This window comes from Crinia signifera, chromosome 3 (genome assembly GCF_055691185.1).
Source record: "Crinia signifera chromosome 3, ASM5569118v1, whole genome shotgun sequence".
In the NCBI taxonomy this organism is placed as follows: Eukaryota; Metazoa; Chordata; class Amphibia; order Anura; family Myobatrachidae; genus Crinia; species Crinia signifera.
Window position 1 is genome coordinate 30741232 of NC_139219.1, and position 24472 is coordinate 30765703.

At 48.1% G+C, this 24472-nt stretch overlaps 1 protein-coding gene across 1 annotated transcript in view; it reads left to right on the forward strand.

The window, feature by feature from the left end:
- LOC146063311 (calpain-8-like) overlaps positions 1 to 24067 on the forward strand; it is a 142944-nt gene extending 118877 nt beyond the window's left edge. The window contains exons 14-21 of the mRNA XM_083175579.1: positions 2047 to 2112; positions 7931 to 7988; positions 8106 to 8170; positions 9540 to 9608; positions 10358 to 10436; positions 13436 to 13552; positions 15500 to 15558; positions 22370 to 24067. Coding sequence (XP_083031705.1) covers positions 2047 to 2112; positions 7931 to 7988; positions 8106 to 8170; positions 9540 to 9608; positions 10358 to 10436; positions 13436 to 13552; positions 15500 to 15558; positions 22370 to 22393 — 537 coding nt within the window. The 3' untranslated portion in view covers positions 22394 to 24067. The remainder of the gene's footprint in view (positions 1 to 2046; positions 2113 to 7930; positions 7989 to 8105; positions 8171 to 9539; positions 9609 to 10357; positions 10437 to 13435; positions 13553 to 15499; positions 15559 to 22369) is intronic.
- The last annotated feature ends 405 nt before the right edge of the window (positions 24068 to 24472 follow it).

The window sequence follows — 24472 nt, forward strand, 5'->3', positions numbered from 1 at the left end:
AAGGACAGAGTGACAGACAAGATAGAGAGCATGACACCGGGGTCAGAAAGAATGACAGCAGGGACAGTAACAGCCAAGTCAGTGAGAGTGACAGCAGGGACAGAGAGTGACAGCAGGGACATAGGGTCAGAGAGAGTGGCAGCAATGACAGGGTCAGAAAGAGTAACAGCAGGGACAGACTGACAACAGGGACAGGGAGAGTGACAGCTGGGTCAGCGAGAATGACAGGGAGAGTGACAGCAGGGACATAAGGACAGGGAGAGTGACATCAGGGATAGAGAGTGACAGCAAAGACATAAGGACAGGGAGAGTGAAGGCAGGGAGAGAGAGTGACAGCAGGGACAAAGAGACAGGGAAAGTGACAGCGGAGACAGAGAAGATTACCTAAGGAGGAGAAGCTCTGGATGGCAGCAGCGGTGGCTCTGGTCAGTGTCAGCAGGTGTGGCTCTGCTCAGCGGCTGTGGCACTGCTATCTCTCTGTTCATTCCTCTCTCACCCCCTGCTACAGTCACTCAGCCACTGTTCCGTACCTTTGTTTCTCCCATACCATAGCACTGACATTTCTCTAGTCTACCCCCAGGCTCCGCATTCAGTATACAGAGAAGAAAGTGGGCAGACCTAGGCAGAAGAATGGTTCGCCAGTGGCAGGACATTTAGTAACTGCAAGATGCTGACAGCCATCAATCCACCAGTGCCCTGCTGCATATTCTGGTGATCCTACAGACCGGACACCGGGGGAAGGGGGGGGGGAATAACACATACCTCCCAACTTTAGTAGCCCAGCAGGCGGGATGCTGCTGCTGCGCGCCGGAGACGCGCCTACATTTTCGGGAGGCGTGGCCTAATTTGGGGCCGTGGCCTATACTCACGGCTCCCCCGCGAGGCCACGCCCCCATTTTGCTGCTTTGGGGGCATGACCCAGAGGCTCTGTAAGCCTCTAGCCATGCCCCCAGCCCCCTGGCTGTGGGAATAGACGCTGTGCGCATGCGCACAGCGTTTATTCCCCGCTGCTTAGCAGCTGACAGTGGGGACTCCCAACAGCCCCCCCACACCGCGGGACACTGCCGCCCACGGGTGGGACAGCGGGACAGGCCCTGACAATCGGGACTGTCCCGATAAAATCGGGACTGTTGGGAGGTATGATAACAGGTAGACACTGTGTCACGGAAAGAGAGTGAGCAGTTGGAAAAGTGGGAGTGGCCTTGCAGTAGGGGGCAAGGGAGAAGCAGTAGATTATGCCAGGGAATGGATGACAGGTGGAGGCAGTGGATAACGTAGCATATGACTAGGAGAGACAGCAGGTGACGACTGGTAGAGAGTGACATGGTTAGGCAGAGGGTGACACATAGATGCAGTGGGGGGACAAGAGAGGCACAGGGTGACAGGGAGAGGCAGTGGGTGTCAGGTAGAATGTCATCAGGGGGAGCTGGGAAAGCAGTAGGGATGGCCATAGACCATTGATGATTTAAAGTCATTGATGGTATATGGCCGATGCGGAATAAATTTGCCATCGATGGGGGAGAACCAGATGGTTTCCCTCCTTCAATGTCAAAGTATAACCAAATAGTTTCTTCTTTCTTAGCCAAGGGGCCAGAGCACAAAACATAGATCCACCCTGACACCCATAAAGCCCCGCTCCAGGTTCTGATTGGCCCACGGCCCAATCAGTCAAATAAAAGGGATGTTTATCTATAGTTAACACCATCAATGGTCATACATCATATACTATGTATGCTAAGATTGATGGTCGTTTGCACTATCACCATCGATGGTAATAGCATCAATGGCCATCCCTAGTAAGCAGTAGCACACTAGATGGTCTCTCCCCTTTCTCTGCTGGCCATCGGCCACTGGAACACAGGACAATGCTGCTATCTGGTCAGAGCACACCCTGAGGTGCCCGGCTTTTTTTATCCCCATATTAAAGTATATAGTACATATAGTATATGGTATACTGCCCCACTTCAACCACTGTTTTAAACTGATAAAAACGACAATTCCCTGTTTTTAATCCTCTTTTATTTTTATTTTTTTTTATATTTGAAGCCAAATTCTACTCCAGAATCAGAAGCTCCTGATGAATCTGAGCATGAGCCTGAAGAGCCTGAAGAGGTACAGTAGATTGTCTTATCGTTATGATTGATAGTAAGCTCTCATCAGCAAACTTACCTACCCTCCTGGAAAGGTGGGTAGGTAAGTTATATTATGCCCCTTACACCTATTATGCCCCTTACACCTATTATGCCCCAGACAGTAATGCCCCTTACACCATATTATGCCCAAAAAGTAAAGCCCCTTACACCATATTATGCCACACACAGTAATGCCCCTTACACCATATAATGCTCCACAAAGTAATGCCCCATACACCATAATATGCCCCACACAGAAATGCCCCTTGCATCATACAGTATTATGCCCCACATGGCAATGTACTATGCACCATTATGCCTCACACAGGAATACCACTAACACCATAAATCTGGTGTAGATTTAGATGCAGTAATGCGATCAGCCAATATTCAGCAAGGACTGGGGCGTGGAACTAGGTGCAGTAATGCAATAGCCCGTATTCATCAAGAATTGGGTCTCAGAACCAGGTGCAGTCATGCGATTAACCCATATCTGCAATGACTTAGTGCAGAACCAGGTGCAGTAATGTGATTAGCCCGTATTCAAGTAGAGATGAGCGCGTCCGGATTCCGGGAATCCGGACACCTCCGAACAACCCCCTATCCGAACACGTTCACGAGCCTTTTCGGGTTTTCCTGCCCATACTCGGAGTGCGCCTATCTGGTGCCCGCAAATTCTCGCTGTCGGATCTCACGATATCCGGACAACGTCAATACAACGTCACTATATGTATATAAGGACGGGCGGGCTCCATGTTCACTCCAGTCCAGGAGATTGAACAGTGTGCACGTCTGGCTGACGCCTGCCCACATTCTCACTATGTTCTTGACTAGTGGTCCAGCTTCACACGATGATCACAGCCCTCCTCATTATCCTTCTCCCCCCTACAAATGTAAATAGAGTTAAGCTGTCAACAAAAAGACAGCAAACAACTCAGCCTTCTAAAAGACACGGTATCACAAATCCCCAAGGAGAGTCCAAGGGTGTTGGTGGTTGTGAAGCCTGACCCTCCCATCACTGTACGGGAAGAGGTGGCTCCTTCCACCATTTGCAGCACGCCCTCTGCATATGCTGGAAGGATCACCCACAGTCCAGTTCCTGATTTTGAAGTTGTCAATTTTGTACACCAGTAGGAGGAAATTGATGTAGCTGGCACTGAGGAGGAAGTTAATGAGGAGGAGGATGCTGCTGATGGTGATGACATATCATAATAGCAGACCCAGATTTTAACTAAGGCAAGGCCAATTTTATTTTAATGGACCCTGCGCTAATCTGAATATTGCACCATACACTGAAATCACAAGTGCCAGACAAGGATTAAAATGGCGGCTGCTTCTCACACCTGTCCTGCTACTGAATCACACTTAGATAGGGTGTTACAGGTGTCTCCGGGAAGCCATACTGCAGTGTTAATGTAATGCAGATGAAGATATTCCGATTATTATTCTGGGAGCCCGCCGCTGCCGCTCTCACCCTGCATCACACAACCAGACCCCATCGGGAAGACAATCTAAAAAGTGTGCAGGAGATGCTTGTGGTGGCCCGCAGAATTGCTGAACACTTTTGCCATTCTGCCGCTGCCTGCCAAAGGCTGGAGTGGCAGCAAGAACTCCTCGATCTGCCCTGCCATCACCTCAAACAAGAGGTTGTAATGCGCTGGAACTCCACCCTCTATATGATGCAGAGGATGGAGGAGCAGCAAAAGGCCTTCAAGCCTACACAGCCACCTACGACATAGGCAAAGGAGCGGGGATGCACCTGACTCAAGTGCAAGTGTATATACTAAAGGGGATATAATAAGGAAGGGGGGGTTATGTTTGGCCAGTAGGTTCCCCTCCTTTGCAGCTCTGCAGTGCAGCTATTCCATTCATTGGCTTCTCTTTTCAACCTGTGTACGAAACCCTTGGTCATTGACAATGTATTTGTGTACTGCTTCCGCTCTCCTAACTTGCTGGAAAACAATTTAATTTGGAAGCTCCGAGCAGATCTCAGTGCAGCCCAAATCATCCACTGCTCCTTGGCTATATGTATTTAAATACCCATCAATCAATGATGTAAAATCTGCTAACATGGCATCCAACAATTGCATCTTCATGCTTCAACAATGGCGTCTTCAATTGCATACAACTGTTTGCACTCCACTTCTTGCTTCGGCAATGTATTGTGAGACGGTTGGTAATAATCACAGAGCTCAGCAATCCCACTGCTGAGAGTCAAATCCAGCATCTACGGTGCATTCGTTGGCTTGTCTTTTCCACCCGGGTAAGAAACCCTTGGCCATTGACAATGTACTCGTCTATTGCTTCCTCTCGCCTAACGTGCTGGAAAACAGAAAGTTGTTAATGTGTAGACATTGGACGATCAAGCCATATAGTGGGGTTATCGTTTATTAAACTTTGCTTGTAAGTCAGCTTGTAAGTCTCGCCTAACTTGCTGGAAAACACAAAGATGCTGAATTTATTTTGGAAGTTTGGAGCAGATCTCAGTGCTGCCCAAATCATCCACTGCTCCTTGGCTATACGTATTTAAATACCCATCAACCAATAATGTAAAATCAGCTAACATGGCATCCAACAATGCTAGGTGCAGAGCCGTGGTGAAAGACTTCCAGAGCCAATTCTTTCAGCAAATGTGTACACATTGGACGATCAAGCCATATATTGGGGTTATCCTTTATTAAAGTTTGCTTGTAAGTCAGGAATGAAACTTGTGAAGATGGCATGTTGAGATGTCGAGTCAAACATTCCTTAAGTGAACACGTACAATTAGGAAGGAAGCCCCCGGTTTCCATGAAGAACAGGTATACATCTTCTACCTGTGCATCAAAGACATTGCAGAACCACCCCATATTGGTTGGACAAGACATCCCCCAGCCAGCGACAGTCATGGACCACATTAAGAATGCTTTTGTCTTCAAGCACCATTTGTATCCCATTTCTGAAAACTCCAGGCCCCAAGAGAAGGACATCAAAAAGATACACGCATCTTTTCGTAGACACTTGCAGCCAGCACAACTTTTCATGGCGACACAAGTTCAGTCCCACTGTACCTAAGCTCAGGACTATCTGGCTCTGTAGATGTCAAATTTCAGGACCAAGCATAGGCTGAAACTGGTCTATTACAACATACAGTAGTCTGCATCTTCATCTGTTTAATGTCATGTAGGATACTGTCATGCATCCCATGCGGTGCAGGTAGATCAGGCTCTATCACTTTCCCGGCAGGTTTCCCAGCATCTTCAACGCTCTCTTGTGATAAGGTTTTATCTCTTTCATTAGCTGCTTTTTCTGGCTCTTGACTTGAAGGACCAAACAATTCTTCTTGGTTCCACTTTCAGAATGGTGTGCCCAAAGAGGATTTTTGTACTAGCCACTTATTTCCCAGCTAAATCCTTAACTTTTCTTAAAGTGATTGTACGGCTCGCATCAATACTCATTGCACGCCCTGAAAGTATCCATTGGTGGTTGTAAATTTGATATTCTTCCCAATGACCTTCGTTAGGAAGCTGGTATCAGTTACTACGTCCATGCTAAATGTGTATTACGGGCACAGCACACACCGCAGGCAGCAACTGCAAACAACCGCACCCTCCTAAAGACATTTTATCACAAATCCCCAAGGAGAGTCAAAGGGTGTTGGTGGTTGCGATGCCGGACCTTCCCATTACTGTGGTGTAGGATTACTTTGTTGACGGCATCCAAGTAGACATGTCAGACAGTCCTTACCTATACTGGCAGGACAAAAAGGCAGTTTGGAAGCCGGCGTACAAAGTCAAACTGGCTCTATTTTACCTGAGTTGTCCCCCCCTCCAGTGTGTACTCTGAAAGAGTTTTTAGTGCAGCGGGGAACCTGGTCAGTGAGCAGTGTAGAAGGTTGCTTCCGCAAAATGTGGAGAAGATGATGTTCATCAAAATGAATTGGATGAGGATGAGGACAACATCTTGCCTCAATAGAGCCAGTTTGTACAGGGTGAGGTGACTTGCTTATTTTTTTTTGTGGGGCCCAAACAAACCAATCATTTCAGCCACAGTCGTGTGGCAGACCCTGTCGCTGAAATGATTGGTTTGTTAAAGTGTGCATGTCCTATTTACGCAACATAAGGGTGGGTGGGAGGGCCCAAGTACAATTCCATCTTGCACCTCTTTTTTTGCCATTATGTGCTTTTTGGGGCCTAGTTTTTCAAACAGCCATCCTGTCTGCTGCTGAAGTCCCACTCCTAGATGAGCCACATGTTTGTGCCGCCCACTTGTGTGGCTTTGCATAGTTATCCAGCTACCTCGGTGAAACCATTTGCCCTAAAAACAATATTGTGAGGTATTCAGAATAGACTGGAAATGAGTGGAAATTAATGATATTGAGGTTAATAAAAGCGTAGCAGAAAAACCCCCACAAATTCTGCAATTTTAGCATTTTTTTTGCTTTAAAAAAATAAATAAAATCAGAACCCAATACACGAAACACAAAACACGAAAATGGTGGTGTTTTGGAACAGATCTAGATCCAAAACACTGCCCGAGATACAGACCCAAAAACGTGTTTCATGGAACACGAAAAGTGCACATCCCTATTTTCAAGGAGGACTGGGGCTCAGAACCATGTGCAGTAATGCGATTAGCCCGTATGCAGCAAGGATTGGGCACAGAGGGCGGGATTCACTAATAATCCCTGGTGCACATTGCCGGCATTCGCATGGTTAATAATCGCATATGCAGTAACATATGCGATTATTAATGCAAAAGCGATGCCCGGCGATGTGCACCGGGTCCCCCCCTCCCTGCCGGAACCCTTACACAGCTGTAAGGGCTCCGGTTCCTCCCCCCTGCACTCAGAAGTGGTGCAGGCAGGAGGAGAACACTGGTCCGGGCAGCACAACAGGAGGCTGCCCGGACACAGGTGAGGGGGTGCGGCGCTGATCGGCGGGGGGCGCGCGGGGCGGCGGGGGACACGAAGGGAAGCCCATAGGCTTCCATGGGGTTACGCCAAATAGGAACTGGCGTAACCCCCCGCAGCGAAGCCCCGGCAATGGGGCTTTGCTGCATATGAAAATGCAGTAAAAACCCAGAAAACTGTTTTTTTACGGCATTTTCAGCTTGCTGAATCTCGGCCAGTATAATGTGCAGTAACGTGATTAGCCCGTATTCAACAAGGCCTGGGGCGCAGAACCAGGTACAATAATGCGATTAGCCCGTATTCAGCAAGGACTGGGGGCAAAACCAGGTACAATAATGCGATTAGCCCGTATTCAACAAGGCCTGGGGCGCAGAACCAGGTACAATAATGTGATTAGCCCGTATACAGCAAGGACTGGGGGCAGAACCAGGTGCAGTAATGCGATTAGATCGTATTCAGCAAGGACTGGGGGCAGAACCAGGTGCAATAATGCGATTAGCCCATATACAGCAAGGCCTGGGGCGCAGAACCAGGTACAATAATGCGATTAGCCTGTATTCAGCAAGGACTGGGGGCAGAACCAGGTGCAATAATGCGATTAGCCCATATACAGCAAGGACTGGGGCGTAGAACCAGGTGCAGTAATGTGATCAGCCCATATTCAGCAAGAACTGAGGCACAGAACCAGGTGCAATAATGCAATTAGCCCGTATTCAGCAAGAACTGAAGAGCAGAACCAGGCGCAGTAATGTGATTAGCCCGTATTCAGCAAGGAATGGGCGCAGAACCATGTGCAGTAATGTGGTTAGCCCGTATTCAGCAAGGACATTCCAGCTATATAATTTGTTATTAATCTCTGTGAATGATCTACTACTTGTGGCAATCTTACTGCGCGTTTCTCCACCAGGAAGGTGAATACAATGTAGAGGAACTGAGGAGTGTCCTGAACCAGAGGCTGTTGGAACGTAAGTTGTGGTACAGTAGGCGCATCTTACGCCATATGTCTCTGTGTGCTTTGTAGGAAATGTAAAGACATATCTAATATATTTCATTGTGCAAATTCCACGCGTTTCTCTGTGTAGGCCCTGATATCAAATCGGATGGACTTTCTCTGAGAACCTGCTGGGAAATGATTAATCTGATGGATGTATCCTTTCAGAGGTATATGTGATACTGTCATATACAGTATCCCATTTATAAGTAATGTCCAATTTCGGATGGTTCTCTCCTTGAATTTCCGTATTTATATTGTTTGTTATTGTGAAGGAAAGTTCTCACTGTCAGAAAAGAGGACAAGCAGGGAGAGATAAAGTACCCGCCAATCAACTAATAACTGTTATGTCCCAGTCTGTATTTGAAAAATGACAGTTAGGGTCTGGGTGTATGAAACTTTATCTCTCAAAACTTTATACCTGTCGAGGGCATAGTACATCCGCCCCATGTACTTGATATTCAGGTCTGTTGTGTGGGGAATGAGAAAGTTAATGTGGCACTTGTGGTAACAGGATAGGCACAGCCACCCCCAACAGAGACGGAACTACCTCTGGTGCTGCAGGTACATTGCACCAGGGCCCATGAGGACTAAGGGGCCCGCTGCTGTCACAATCTGCTCATACTTGCCTACCTTAAGAGTCTCCTCGCTGGGAGATAAAGCCCTGCCCCCATTAAGCCATTCCTGTAAATGCTGTGTCTCACCCCCCCCCCCCCCCCCCCAAAGAGCTGCAAATGCTGGTATTTGACCAGCAGAGGGAGGGGGTGCAGGGGGCCTGCTACATGTGGGAGGCTTGCCCACTCTTCCAAGGGGGGAAGGGGACCCAATGTTCGTAGGAGGGTAGATAAGTATAGCCACTGCTATGTCACATATAGTATTGTGAACTTGGGTTGGAACGGAGGGGGTCAACCATTCACAAGTTCCGCCACTGGCCCTAGTTGCCCTAGTTCGGGACGAAAAAAAATGAAAAATTCATGTTGACCTTGTGACTGTCGACCTTTCCATTGTTGACCTAGGAACAAGATACCGTTGAAAAATCGAGTCCACAATTAGATCAACAATGGAAAGGTCGACAGTCACAAGGTCAACATGAATTTTTCACTTTTTTTCGTCCCGAACTAGGGCAACTAGAATGTCGACATGGACACTATTAAAGTGTACCGCTGCAACCCTGTCATCCTCAGCCATGTTGACCTAATTTATGTGTCGATCTAAACCATGTCGACCTTCAGTGGTTGACACAATGCATATTGCATACGCTGCTGCTGCCCAGGATGGTTTCAGGCGGCTGAACAGGGATTGGATGCGACTTCTCCAAGGGGAGTGTACTGGGGCTTAATGTAATTAATACTTATGAATATGTATATGTATGAGACTGATATCATGCAGGTATGTAATACGGTGACATTGGAAGACTCCAACATGCAGTACATGTAACAAACTCTACATATGTATGATCCGGTCAGATATCTGATAATATGTAACTGTCTGTCGCTGGTAACAGCCTTAACTACGGCACGCACAGGTGGACAATACCGGGACCCTGAGTATCGCAGAGTTCCGGACCCTCTGGAAGAAGTTGGAGAATTACATTGTAAGGCTGCATGTTATCTGTATGGCGTCGTCATTAATTATTAATACTTTTGAATAAATTTGTTAGGACTCCGACCCTTAAACAACTGTGTGACAGAATCAGGCTGCCCAAAGCCGGTGCTGATGTTTCCCTGATAACGCCTGGGCGTGCCTGTGTTTTCCCTGACACTCCCAGAACACTTCCGGTTACCACCCCTAAATGCCGGCTTCCTGTCTGTCAAATTGCAAGAGGATTGTGATTAAATCCATACGCTATTAAATTCCTTATTTGCATTCACTGAACGATCCGTACGCATGTGTTCAATAATCAAATGGTGTTGTTGCCATCCGCTAAATATATGACCCTTCATAATATTTATTTGCAGTTTCTTATATTTGCAGTTTCTTATATAGCGCAGCAGATTCCGTTGCGCTTTACAATAGTAAATAATAATATAAGGATCCGGTTGTGCAGCCACATCTGAGAAGGGGGTGTGGCCTCAGAGGTAGGGGGCGGAGCATCAGACAGGATGGATCAGAGCCACACTGCACGACCCCCCGAGTATCATCATTTTGGGGGCATGCTTGGTGCTTCCGATCAGCTGGGCAGCCCACGGGTCTCCTCCCTACCCTGTTAGATGCCGTGTACACGTATCAATATGTTCAGTTTGTGACTATGCAAAATAACAAGTCTCCCAATATATTGCATGGAAATACGTCATTCCTTTTGCACCCTAAATAAAAATATTTTCCATTTCATTTTTACTATAGAAAATATTCCTAGAAGTGGACACCAACCTCTCAGGAACTATTGATGCCCATGAGATGCGAAATGCGTTGCAGAAAGCAGGTGACTCCTATATTATTACTGTAGTTATATGTTTACTTTTGAGTTTGTACTAAAAAAACACAAAGGGGTTTATTTACTAAGATGGAAGTTCTCTATCAGATGGGATGTTGCTATGTGCAGAACATATTGACGTGGGGCTGGTAGGATGGTGTAGAACATAATGACGTGGGGCTGGTAGGATGGTGCAGAACATAATGACGCGGGGCTGGTAGGAGGGTGCAGAACATAATGACGAAGAGCTGGTAGGATGGTGCAGAACATAATGATGCGGGACTGGTAGGATGGTGCAGAACATAATGACGTGGGGCTGGTAGGATGGTGCAGAACATAATGACGGGGGCTGGTAGGATGGTGCAGAACATAATGATGTGGGGCTGGTAGGAAGGTGCAGAACATAATGACGCGGGGCTGGAAGGATGGTGCAGAACATAATGACGCGGGGCTGGTAGGATTGTGTAGAACATAAATACGTGGGGCTGGTAGGATGGTGCAGAACATAATGACGCGGGGCTGGTAGGATGGTGCAGAACATAATGATGCCAGATTGGTAGGATGGTGCAGAACATAATGACGGGGGCTTGTAGGATGGTGTAGAACATAATGATGCAGGGCTGGTAGGATGTTGCAGAACATAATGACGTGGGACTGGTAGGATGGTGCAGAACATAATGACGCGGGGCTGGTAGGATGGTGTAGAACATAATGACGTGGGGCTGGTAGGATGGTGCAGAACATAATGACGGGGGCTTGTAGGATGGTGCAGAACATAATGATGCAGGGCTGGTAGGATGTTGCAGAACATAATGACATGGGACTGGTAGGATGGTGCAGAACATAATGACGCGGGGCTGGTAGGATGGTGCAGAACATAATGACGCAGGGCTGATAGGATGGTGCAGAACATAATGACGTGGGGCTGGTAGGATGGTGCAGAACATAATGATGTGGGACTGGTAGGAAGGTGCAGAACATAATGACGCGGGGCTGGTAGGAGAGTGCAGAACATAATGACGAAGAGCTGGTAGGATGGTGCAGAACATAATGATGCGGGGCTGGTAGGATGGTGCAGAACATAATGACGTGGGACTGGTAGGATGGTGCAGAACCTAATGACGCGGGGCTGGTAGGATGGTGCAGAACATAATGACGTGGGGCTGGTAGGATGGTGCAGAACATAATGACGTGGGACTGGTAGGAAGGTGCAGAACATAATGACGCGGGGCTGGTAGGATGGTGCAGAACATAATGACGCGGGGCTGGTAGGCTGGTGTAGAACATAATGACGTGGGGCTGGTAGGATGGTGCAGAACATAATGACGTGGGGCTGGTAGGATGGTGCAGAACATAATGATGCCAGACTGGTAGGATGGTGCAGAACATAATGACGGGGGCTTGTAGGATGGTGCAGAACATAATGATGCAGGGCTGGTAGGATGTTGCAGAACATAATGACGCGGGGCTGGTAGGATGGTGCAGAACATAATGACGCGGGGCTGGTAGGCTGGTGTAGAACATAATGACGTGGGGCTGGTAGGATGGTGCAGAACATAATGACGTTGGACTGGTAGGAAGGTGCAGAACATAATGACGCAGGGCTGGTAGGATGGTGTAGAACATAATGACGTGGGGCTGGTAGGATGGTGCAGAACATAATGATGCCAGACTGGTAGGATGGTGCAGAACATAATGACGAGGGCTTGTAGGATGGTGCAGAACATAATGATGCAGGGCTGGTAGGATGGTGCAGAACATAATGACGCGGGGCTGGTAGGATGGTGTAGAACATAATGACGGGGGCTTGTAGGATGGTGCAGAACATAATGATGCAGGGCTGGTAGGATGTTGCAGAACATAATGACGTGTGACTGGTAGGATGGTGCAGAACATAATGACGCGGGGCTGGTAGGATGGTGCAGAATATAATGATGCGGGGTTGGTAGGATGTTGCAGAACATAATGACGCGGGGCTGGTAGGATGGTGCAGAACATAATGATTAGGGGCTAATAGGATGGTGCAGAACATAATGACGAGGGGCTGGTAGGATGGTGCAGAACATAATGACACGAGGGGCTGGTAGGATGGTGCAGAACATAATGACGCGGGGCTGGTAGGATGGTGCAGAACATAATGACACGAGGGGCTGGTAGGATGGTGCAGAACATAATGACGCAGGGCTGGTAGGATGTTGCAGAACATAATGATGCGGGGCTGGTAGGATGTTGCAGAACATAATGACGCGGTGCTGGTAGGATGGTGCAGAGCATAATGACGCGGGGCTGGTAGGATGGTGCATAACATAATGACGCGGGGCTGGTAGGATGGTGTAGAACATAATGACGCTAGGTTGGTAGGAAGGTGCAGAACATAATGACGTCAGACTGGTAGGATTGTGCTGAACATAATGACGCGGGGCTGGTAGGATGGTGTAGAACATAATGACGCAGAGCTGGTAGGATGGTGCAGAACATAATGACGAGGGGCTGGTAGGATGGTGCAGAACATAATGACCTGGGTTTGGTAGGATGGTGCAGAACATAATGACCTGGGGCTGGTAGGATTGTGCTGAACATAATGACGCGGGGCTGGTAGGATGGTGTAGAACATAATGACGCAGAGCTGGTAGGATGGTGCAGAACATAATGACGAGGGGCTGGTAGGATGGTGCAGAACATAATGACCTGGGTTTGGTAGGATGGTGCAGAACATAATGACCCGGGGCTCGTAGGATGGTGCAGAACATATTGATGCGGGGCTGGTAGGATTGTGCAGAACATAGTGATGCCAGGCTGTTAGATTGGTGCAGAACATAATGACGCAGAGCTGGTAGGATGGTGCAGAACATAATTACGCAGAGCTGGTAGGATGTGCAGAACACAGTGACGCCTACATATCAGGGCACCCTTGTCCTCTCCTTGTCAGCTGTCAGGCTCAGGATCGGTCACTTACTGAGGACTTCTCTGCATTGTCAGACATAACATTGGGCATCTTATATTTCCAGGCTTTGCCCTCGGCACACGGATACAGGACGTCATCGCCCGGCGCTACGCTACTAAGGAACTGTGGATTAACTTTGAGGATTTCATAGCGTGCATGATGCGCCTGGAGACCTTGCTCAGTGAGTGCCGACACTGCTTGTGGACGCAGAGAGTGGGATGTACAAATGCTGCAGGATATAACCTTGTAATGATCCTAATCACATATGTACTAACATAAGCAATTAGTATCGCTCCTCAATAAGAGCTGTCCTTTGTGAAGCCTGGACTTCTGGGATTTGTCCCCAGGTGGCCCTCAGCACTGTCAAAGACGGACATGACGGCCACGTAATGTACCACGAGGAAGCTCCCCTTGGAAGACGGGGTTATTACACATAATACAGGGAGCGTCGCCAGTGGCCGTCCCTGGAGGTTCCACTAATTATTAACGTCCGTTCATTTATTCAGATCAAATGAAATAAAAAACCCGGAAGAAGCGGCTGAAAGATTTATGCTGGGTACACACCAGGACGACTAGGGCCCGATCCCCTCAATCTAGATCCAATTCCGACCAATTGGATGTAGATTGTGTGGTGATTGGGCCCTTTTCTGTCCTGGTGTGGACCGATACCGATCCGATGCGCGGTCCCGCGGGTCGGTCGTTATTGAGATCCTACCTGCTGCAGGTAGGATCTCAATGACGACCATACAGCCGGGTGCGGGTCGCCATTGGATCGGACCCGCTCACGGTGCACATCGTGAGCGGGTCGTGCCCCCCCCCGCGTCACCGTGAGCGGGTCGGACGAGACACTGACGACCCGCTCACGATGTGCATCGTGAGCGGGTCGTCCTGGTGTGCACCCTACATTACAGTGTCTGGGTTGACATGCAATTGGTTCCCAACGTCCGACAGTTAGAAGATCGACATGGACAAATAGTCAACATGCACTAGATCGACTTTGAAAAAAGGTTGACACAAAGTCGACTTGAGAGAGGTTGCCACAAGATGAGGTCAACACGAGTTTTTTGTAATTTTAATACTTCACCATCCAGTTGGGAACGGAAAAGTGTGATGAGCGCGGCGCCATCGGAGACACCAGGCCAAAGCATGTAGAGCGGAGCGAGCTATGAGAGGGTACCATTCCACTAATTGGGGGTCCATGTCGACAGGTGTCATTGACACAAAAATGTGGAAAAACACGAAAAATTCACGTCAACCGTTCTCATGTCCACCTTTTGCTTGTATTGATCTTTAGACCATGTTATTCTGTTACGTGCCCACCTTTTGTCTGTGTCAACCTACTGCATGTTGACCAATTGACTGAGACATTGTAGACCTTTAAACGCACACTCAAAAGCCAATGCTTATATTGCCATGGGGACTGGGGTATGCGGTCGATGAGTCGACACTAATTAAGTCAACACTCAATATGTTGGCCACTATTGGTCAACAGGCTATACTGTCGACATGGCTTATGGCCAAAAGGGACAAAATGTCGACACAAGCAATACAAAGGGTCGACGTGAAAAAATATGAAAAGAGTTTTTCACGTTTTTTCTAGAACAGGTTTTTTTCATACATAACTATTCAGTGATTTGGTGTCAAGTCGACATAAACAAAAATATAACAAAATTTCCATTGACCTTTTTCATAGCCACCTTTTATATGTCGACATATTGCTTGTGTTGACCTTTTGTCCCTTTCAGCCTAAGCCATGTCGACCTTTTTCAAGTGTCTACCTATTGCCGTCGACCAATAGTGGTTGACCTATTCAGTGTCAACCTTAATTTGTTCGAACCCATGACCCATACCTGGGACTGGTATAGCGTGAGGTACAGAATAAGCAGCTGAGCTGCTGTACTACAGGTGCACCTTCCTGCAGAGGTGGAGCAGCCATTGGTGCAGCAAGTGCATTGCACCAGGGCCTGAAGGACTAAGGGGCCCATTGCTGCCCAGACCAGCAGTAACTTCTTGGTTTGGGGTAGGGGAGTACAACCACACCCCTGCACGCCCCTCACACTGGTACATTCTGCCCCCTACACCATCTCACAGTTTGGCATCATAATCATTCCCTTTTATTTCTCCTCAGAAATGTTTAATCTCCTGGATACAGATAAGAGTGGGGAGATCAGTCTGTCCGTGTCTGAGGTGAGTGTCTCTCTGGGGACACAGGGAAATGTATGGAAACCATTAGGCAGGGGGGGGGGGGGGGACTTGTATAACATATCTTAGCAATCTTATACAATTATCCATTTTATGTAAATTGACAAAACCATGCTGCACTGCAGGTGGGGCAGATGTAACGTGTGCAGTGAGAGTTAGATTTGGGTGGGGTATGTTCAAAATGAAATCTAAGTTGCAGTGTACGAATAAAGCAGCAAGTATTTACCCTGCACAGAAACAAAATAACTCACCCCAAATCTAACTCTCTCTGCACCTGTTACATCTGCCCCACCTGCAGTACAGCAATGTTTTGTCCATCTGCAACGATTGCAGCCTTGCGAACATGTCTGTGTAAGACCCATGGTTCCATCGTTATCCTGGCATGTGGCAATTACTAACGCTCACAGGTTACCATCCCATCCGTCAGATCCCTTTCCCATCGCACAGCTTGTAGGAAACCCCTATATAATATGTCTGTTATTCCTTATAGCGGTATATCCCCTATATAATATGTCTCTCACTCCTTATAGCGGTATATCCCCTATATAACATGTCTGTCACTCCTTATAGCAGTATATCCCCTATATAATATGTCTGTTACTCCTTATAGCGGTATATCCCCTATATAACATGTCTGTTATTCCTTATAGCAGTATATCCCCTATATAATATGTATGTCACTCCTTATAGCAGTATATCCCCTATATAATATGTATGTTATTCCTTATAGCAGTATATCCCCTATATAATATGTCTGTCACTCCTTATAGCAGTATATCCCCTATATAATATGTCTGTCACTCCTTATAGCAGTATATCCCCTATATAATATGTCTGTTATTCCTTATAGCAGTATATCCCCTATATAATATGTCTGCTATTCCTTATATATCCCCTATATACTATGTCTGTTATTCCTTATATATCCCATATATATCATACTAGGTGATTCATCGCGCCCTACGGGCGCTCTTCACACCGGCGTAAGGGGCTATGCCCCTTAATTTGTGAACATTTGTATTGTGAGAAATATGGTTAGAATTGTATGAAAGATGCCCTGTATTGCAGCTTCTGGCAGTGGGTGAGGGTCCAGCGTGGCAGCACAGGAGTACCGGACGGTGGCCCTGAGTCAGTGTCTCCTCCTACTGGGTGGGAGTTAGGGTGCATGAGAGCAGGAGGCTGGGATATGAGGCATGATAGGGGTATGTGGGCAACACAGCGTCAGCGATTACCCAGTGGTGGAAGTTACGGTTCAGGAGAGCAGGAAGCTGGGTAGTGATAGGGGTGTGTGGGCATACGGGGGACTAAAGAGGGTGGTGGACACTGTGCAGCTTCTGCCAGTGGGTGAGGGTCCAGCGTGGCAGCACAGAAATACAGGAGTCAGTGTCTCCTCCGACTGGGTGGGAGTTAGGGTGCATGAGAGCAGGAGGCTGGGCGGTAAAGCATGATAGGGGAATGTGGGCAACACAGGGTGAGCGGGTCTCCACTGGCGGAAGTTACGGGGCAGGAGAACAGGAGGCAGGGCAGTGTCCTCCCACATTGATGGCAAAAGTATTCAACATCGGCCATAAACCATCGATTATTTGAAAATCATTGATGGTCGATGGGCATCCCTAGAACTGGAGGAGGGTGGGGGACAGTATGCAGCTCCCGGCAGTGGGTGAGCGTCTCCTCCCACTGGGAGGGAGTGAGCGTGCATGAGAGCAGGAGGCTGTATAATAGTGGTATGTGGGCAAGACATTGATAAAAGTTGTGGCTCTGGTGCAGAGGGCAGTGGGGAAACCTGCAGTGCGGCAGCCAGTGCCGGATTTCCCACCTAGGGGCGGTACCTGCTTGTGGTGGTACAGGATCCCCCATTGTCACGGGGGTACGTGAAATGCGGGAGCGGGGGCCGCGGTGGTCCGCTGGGGGGTGGAATTGCCGGAAGGGGGTCTGGGGGGTCTGCAAATTGCAGGAGGGGGGGTGGTGTGTGGGGATCCGCGGTTAGCGGGAGGGGGCGGGGGTCCGCAAATCGTGGGCGGGGGCGCGGGGGGGCTTGAATCGTGGGAAGGGGGGTCCACAAATTGCGGGAGGGGGGTTGTCGGGGTTAGTGAATTGCGGGAGGGGGGGTTGCGGAGGTCCGTGAATTGCGGGAGGGGCGCTTGGGGTGCCGTGAGTCAAGGGGGGGTGGTGCGGGGGTCCGTGAATCACGGGAGGGGTCATGAATCGCAGGAGGCGGGGGTGGTGGGGGGGCTGCGAATCGCAGGAGGGGGGGTGTGGGGGGTTGCCGTGAATTGCATGAGGGAGGCGTGAATCAAGGGAGGGTGGGCGCAGGGGGGTGGTGCGGGGGTCCGTGAATAGCGGGAGGGGGCATGAATCGCGGGAGGGGGGTCGTGGGGGGTTCCGAATCGCAGGAAGGGGGGTATGGGGGGTGCCGTGAATTGCGTGAGGGGGGCATGAATCGCGGGAGGGGGGGTCCCCGAATGTGTGAATTACGGGGCGGTCACAAATCGCGAGAGGTGCCGAGGGGGCCCGCAAATCGTGGGAGGGGGGCGCTACGGGGGGTTTCGTGAATCGCGGAAGGGGGGGTCGTGAGGGGTTGCGAATCGCAGGAAGGGGGGTGTGGGGGGTGCCGTGAATTGCGTGAGGGGGGCATGAATCGCGGGAGGTGGGGTCCCCGAATGTGTGAATTAGGGGGCGGTCGCAAATCGCGAGAAGTGCCGAGGGGGCCCGCAAATCGCGGGAGGGGGGCGCTACGGGGGGTTCCGTGAATTGCGGGAGGGGGCGGCGCGAATTGCGGGAGGGGGGTCGCAAATCATAGTAGGGGGGGGGGTGCCGTGAATCGCGGGAGGGGGGGTCGCGGGGGGCCCTTTTAATGCCGGGAGGGGGGGTCGCAGGGGTCCCGCGAATCGCGGGAGGGGAGGATGCAGGGGTCCTGCGAATCGCGGGAGGGGGCTCGCGGGAGGGAGGGGTCGCTGGGGTCGCGCGATTTGCGGGAGGGTCGCGGGGGTCCCGCGTTTCGCGGGAGGGGGTGGTCGCGGAGGTCCAGCGAATCGCGGGAGGGGGTGGTCGGGTCTGGGACGGATATTAGACAGCACTTACATCGACAGCCATTACATCGTCACCATTAGTTCGACAGCTCAATAGGTCGACATGGTTTTAGGTCGACATACCATTAGGTCGACATGTCATTATGTCGACAGCTCATTAGGTCGACAGCTCATTAGGTCGACAGCTCATTAGGTCGACATGTTTTTAGGTCGACACTGCCATTAGGTCGACAGTGTCTATGTCGACAGTCAAAAGGTCGACATGGGTTTTTTCACTGTTTATTGAGCTGACATGTGCCGCCAGGCGGTATTTCATGCCCTACTATCCACTAGGGGTTTTTTCACTGTTTTTTGGCCGAAATGTCGACACAGTCGACATGGACACAGTTTGAAGTGTACCGCAGCCGCTCGCTATGCTTCGGGCACGGTGCCTCGCTGCGCTCGGCACACTATTTTATTCTCCCACCACACCCTAGTGGATAGTAGGGCATGAAATACCGCCTGGCGGCACATGTCAGCTCAATAAACAGTGAAAAAACCCATGTCGACCTTTTGACTGTCGACATAGACACTGTCGACCTAATGGCAGTGTCGACCTAAAAACATGTCAACCTAATGAGCTGTCGACCTAATGAGCTGTCGACCTAATGAGCTGTCGACATAATGACATGTCGACCTAATGGTATGTTGACCTAAAACCATGTCGACCTATTGAGGTGTCGAACTAATGGTGTCGATGTAATGGCTGTCGATGTAAGTGCTGTCTAACAATAGTCCGGATACCGGGGTGGTCGCGGGGGTCCCGCGAATCGCGGGAGGGGGGTCGCGGGGGTCCCGCGAATCGCGGAAAGGGGGGTTCGCGGGGGTCCCGTGAATCACGGGAGGGGGGGTCGCGGGGGTCCCGCGACTTGCGGGAGGGTGGAAAGCGGGGGTCCCGCGAATCGCGGGAGGGGGGGTGCGGGGTCCTGCGAATGGCGGGAGGGGGGGTCACGGGGGTTCCGCAAATCGCGGGAGGGGGGGTCCCGCGAATTGCGGGAGGGGGGTCGTGGGGGTCCCGCGATTCGCGGGAGGGTCGCGGGGGTCCCGCGATGCGCGGGAGGGGGGGTCAGGGGGGGTCCCGCGAATCGCGGGAGGGGGGGTCGCGGGGGGGTCCCGCAAATCGCGGGAGGGGGGGATCGCGGGGGGTCCCGCGAATCGCGGGAGGGGGGTCGCGGGGGTCCTGGCAGAGGGTAGGGAAGTGCAGGAGTAATGGTGGATGGTGGCTGTGGAGTAATGGTGGATGGTGGGCGTGTACTGTAGCCCTGGCTGGGCGGGGGGAGGTGATGTCAAGGGGGTGGAACGTCAGACACATGAAAGTAAAACTGTTCTACACAGGAACGTTCTCCACAGGGGTTGAGTGACAGATCTGGCTAAATATATAAGAGATGTCTGTTACTCCTTATAGCAGTATATTCCCTATATAATATGTCTGTTATTCCTTATATATCCCATATATATATCATATGTCTGTCACTCCTTATAGCAGTATATCCCCTATATAATATGTCTGTCACTCCTTATAGCAGTATATCCCCCCTATATAATATGTCTGTTATTCCTTATAGCAGTATATCCCCTATATAATATGTCTATTATTCCTTATAGCAGTATATCCCCTATATAATATGTCTGTTATTCCTTATAGCAGTATATCCCCTATATAATGTGTCTGTTATTCCTTATATATCCCCTATATACTATGTCTGTTATTCCTTATATATCCCATATATATCATATGTCTGTTACTCCTTATAGCAGTATATTCCCTATATAATATGTCTGTCACTCCTTATAGCAGTATATTCCCTATATAATATGTCTGTTATTCCTTATATATCCCATATATATCATATGTCTGTCACTCCTTATAGCAGTATATCACCTATATAATATGTCTGTCACTCCTTATAGCAGTATATCCCCCCTATATAATATGTCTGTCATTCCGTATAGCAGTATATCCCCCCTATATAATATGTCTGTCACTCATTATAGCAGTATTTCGCCTATATAATATGTCTGTCACTCCTTATATCAGTATATCCCCTATATAATATGTCTGTTATTCCTTATAGCAGTATATCCCCTATATAATATGTATGTTACTCCTTATAGCAGTATATCTCCTATATAATGTCTGTTACTCTTTATAGCAGTATACCCCCTATATAATATGTATGTTACTCCTTATAGCAGTATACCCCCTATATAATATGTATGTTACTCCTTATAGCAGTATATTCCCTATATAATATGTATGTTACTCCTTATAGCAGTATATTCCCTATATAATATGTATGTTACTCCTTATAGCAGTATATTCCCTATATAATATGTCTGTTACTCCTTATAGCAGTATATCCCCTATATAATATGCCTGTTACTCCTTATAGAAGTATATCCCCTATATAATATTTCTCTCACTCCTTATAGCAGTATATTCCCTATATAATATGTCTCTCACTCCTTATAGCAGTATATCCCCTATATAATATGTCTGTTATTCCTTATAGCAGTATATCCCCTATATAATAAGTCTGTTACTCCTTATAGCAGTATATTCCCTATATAATATGCCTGTTACTCCTTATAGCAGTATATCCCCTATATAATATTTCTCTCACTCCTTATAGCAGTATATCCCCTATATAACATGTCTGTCACTCCTTATAGCAGTATATTCCCTATATAATATGTCTGTTACTCCTTATAGCAGTATATGCCCTATATAATAAGTCTGTTACTCCTTATAGCAGTATATTCCCTATATAATATGTCTGTCACTCCTTATAGCAGTATATCCCCTATATAATATGTATGTTATTCCTTATAGCAGTATATCCCCTATATAATATGTCTGTTATTCCTTATAGCAGTATATCCCCTATATAATATGTCTGTTATTCCTTATAGCAGTATATCCCCTATATAATATGTCTGATACTCCTTATAGCAGTATATCCCCTATATAATATGTCTGTTATTCCTTATAGCAGTATATCCCCTATATAATATGTCTGTTATTCCTTATAGCAGTATATCCCCTATATAATATGCCTGTTACTCCTTATAGCAGTATATCCCCTATATAATATTTCTCTCACTCCTTATAGCAGTATATCCCCTATATAATATGTATGTTACTCCTTATAGCAGTATATCCCCTATATAATACGTCTGTTATTCCTTATATATCCCCTATATAATATGTCTGTCACTCCTTATAGCAGTATATCCCCTATATAATATGTCTCTCACTCCTTATAGCAGTATATATCCCCTATATAACATGTCTGTCACTCCTTATAGCAGTATATATCCCCTATATAACATGTCTGTCACTCCTTATAGCAGTATATCCCTATATAATATGTCTCTCACTCCTTATAGCAGTATATATCCCCTATATAACATGTCTGTCACTCCTTATAGCAGTATATATCCCCTATATAATATGTATGTCACTACTTATAGCAGTATATCCCCTATATAATATGTCTGTTACTCCTTATAGCAGTATATCCCCTATATAATATGTCTGTTACTCCTTATAGCGGTATATCCCCTATATAATATGTCTGTTACTCCTTATAGCAGTATATCCCCTATATAATATGTATGTTACTCCTTATAGCAGTATATCCCCTATATAATATGTCTCTCACTCCTTATAGCAGTATTTCCCCTGTAAGTGCCCCCCGCACAGACCTTCTCTCTTCTCTCTGCAGTGGCTCTGCGCTGGACTCATCTGAGGGATGACCACTTGGACATGCATCATTCTGTGACAATAGGGGGACATTACAGACCTATGTATCATTTTGGGGACGATTTAGCCCTGTTCCCTCTTCCTATGGTCTGCGCATGTACAGACCTAATTTGTATTTCACCAAGGTGCTCGCAGGCTGTTCGACAGGCAGTGTATGTTCCGTGGTGGACCTCAGCAGTTAATGGGCGTTCCAAAAAAGTGGTGAACGCACCCATAGAAAAGCTTGGTGGGCCCCAGCGAACACAGGCGTTCCCCTGCCTGCTTGGGGCGGGCTCATGACAACAGCTACCACCCCATATTTGTATCGGTCACATGGTGGCTGCGAGCACCAGACATAGGAGGAGAAATCCTTCAATGGTAAGTAACCATCAAAGGATTTCTCCTCTGTGCAGGCGCTAGGGAACAGATGTGTACCCATACACAACGGGGGAGGGGGGTGTTAATATGCTTGCTGGACTCCAAACACAGTTATCAAGTCCCGCTACTCGACGTCAGTATCAGTTGCATAGCAATAGTACTGTCTGCTTGTGAGTGTCACCACTCACCGCCAGAATAGAGGGGGGGGGGGGGGGCGCCTTGTGAGTGCACTGTGCAGACAGATGCATGAATGTGTGTAACCCCTGGCAACAAGCATGTAACCCCTGGCCATGAGCATGTAACCCCTGATAATGAGTATATAACCCCTGTCAATGAGCATGTAACCCCTGGCAATGAGCATGTAACCCCTGGCAATGAGCATGTAACGCCTGACAATGAGTATGTAACCCCTGGCAATGAGCATGTAACCCCCTGACAATGAGTATGTAACCCCTGGCAATGAGCATGTAACCCCTGACAATGAGTATATAACCTCTGAAAATGAGTATGTAACCCCTGACAATGAGTATGTAACCCCTGACCATGAGCATGTAACCCCTGGCAATGAGCATATAACCCCCTGACAATGATCATGTAACCCCCTGACAATGAGCATGTAACCCCTGAAGATGAGCATATAACCCCTGACAATGAGCATGTTTCTCCCTGATAACAAGCATGTTTCTCTCTGAAAATGAGCATGTAACCCCTGGCAACGAGCATATACCCCTGGCAATGAGCATATAACCCCTGGCAACTAGCATATAACCCATGGCAATGAGCATGTAACCCCTGACAATGAGCATGTAACCCCCTGACAAGGAGCATGTTTCTCCCTGAAAATGAGCATGTAACCCCTGGCAATGAGCATGTACCCCTGGCAATGAGCATGTACCCCTGGCAATGAGCATGTAACCCATGGCAATGAGCATGTAACCCCTGACAATGAACATGTAACCCCTGGCAATGAGCATGTAACCCCCTGATAATGAGCAGGTAACCTCTGGCTATGAGCATGAAACATAGAAACCCCTGGCAAAGAACATGTAGGTAAAAATTGTAATTAATATATTGGGGGGAGGGGTACGACTTTTTTGGCAGGGTGGTGCAAAATTTCTAGTGACGCCGCTGGTCCCATTGAGAGTTACTGAAATCACGATTTCAGCAATAAAAGATTTTGTGCTGGGTCCCATTATTTTTGTCCATGCCATTTTCATTTGCTTATTTCAATTCTGAATAATCAAAAATGTAATGCAATGTCTGATTTTCATTAATTATGGAATAAAACAATGGTGAATGCAAATTACTTTTGTCATTTTCATGTTACTTAAGAGAAAATATGGGACTGGGACCAACAAATGTGTGGCGGGATGGGACATGGTGCCCTTGGGCAGGTACAATTATAGCCGTGCTCTGTATGTTAGCCACGCCTCCATTTTGGTGATGTGGAAGCACCCCACCACCCTGAATCAGCTCATGGTCTTGGTGTCTATACAACAGCAATAGCGGCTGCTTCCTTCTACACGACTAACAGCAAAGTGCTGTGATCTATGGCCTGTGGCACAGCGTAGAACAGCTCTCCTGCTGTGCAGGGCACACACTGAGCCTCCCAGCATGGATGCTGCAGCTGACAGAGGGGTCTGAGTTGGATCACACATGGGGCCATATTGCCCATGAAATGCTGGGCATTCCCAATGGACGAGCCCCA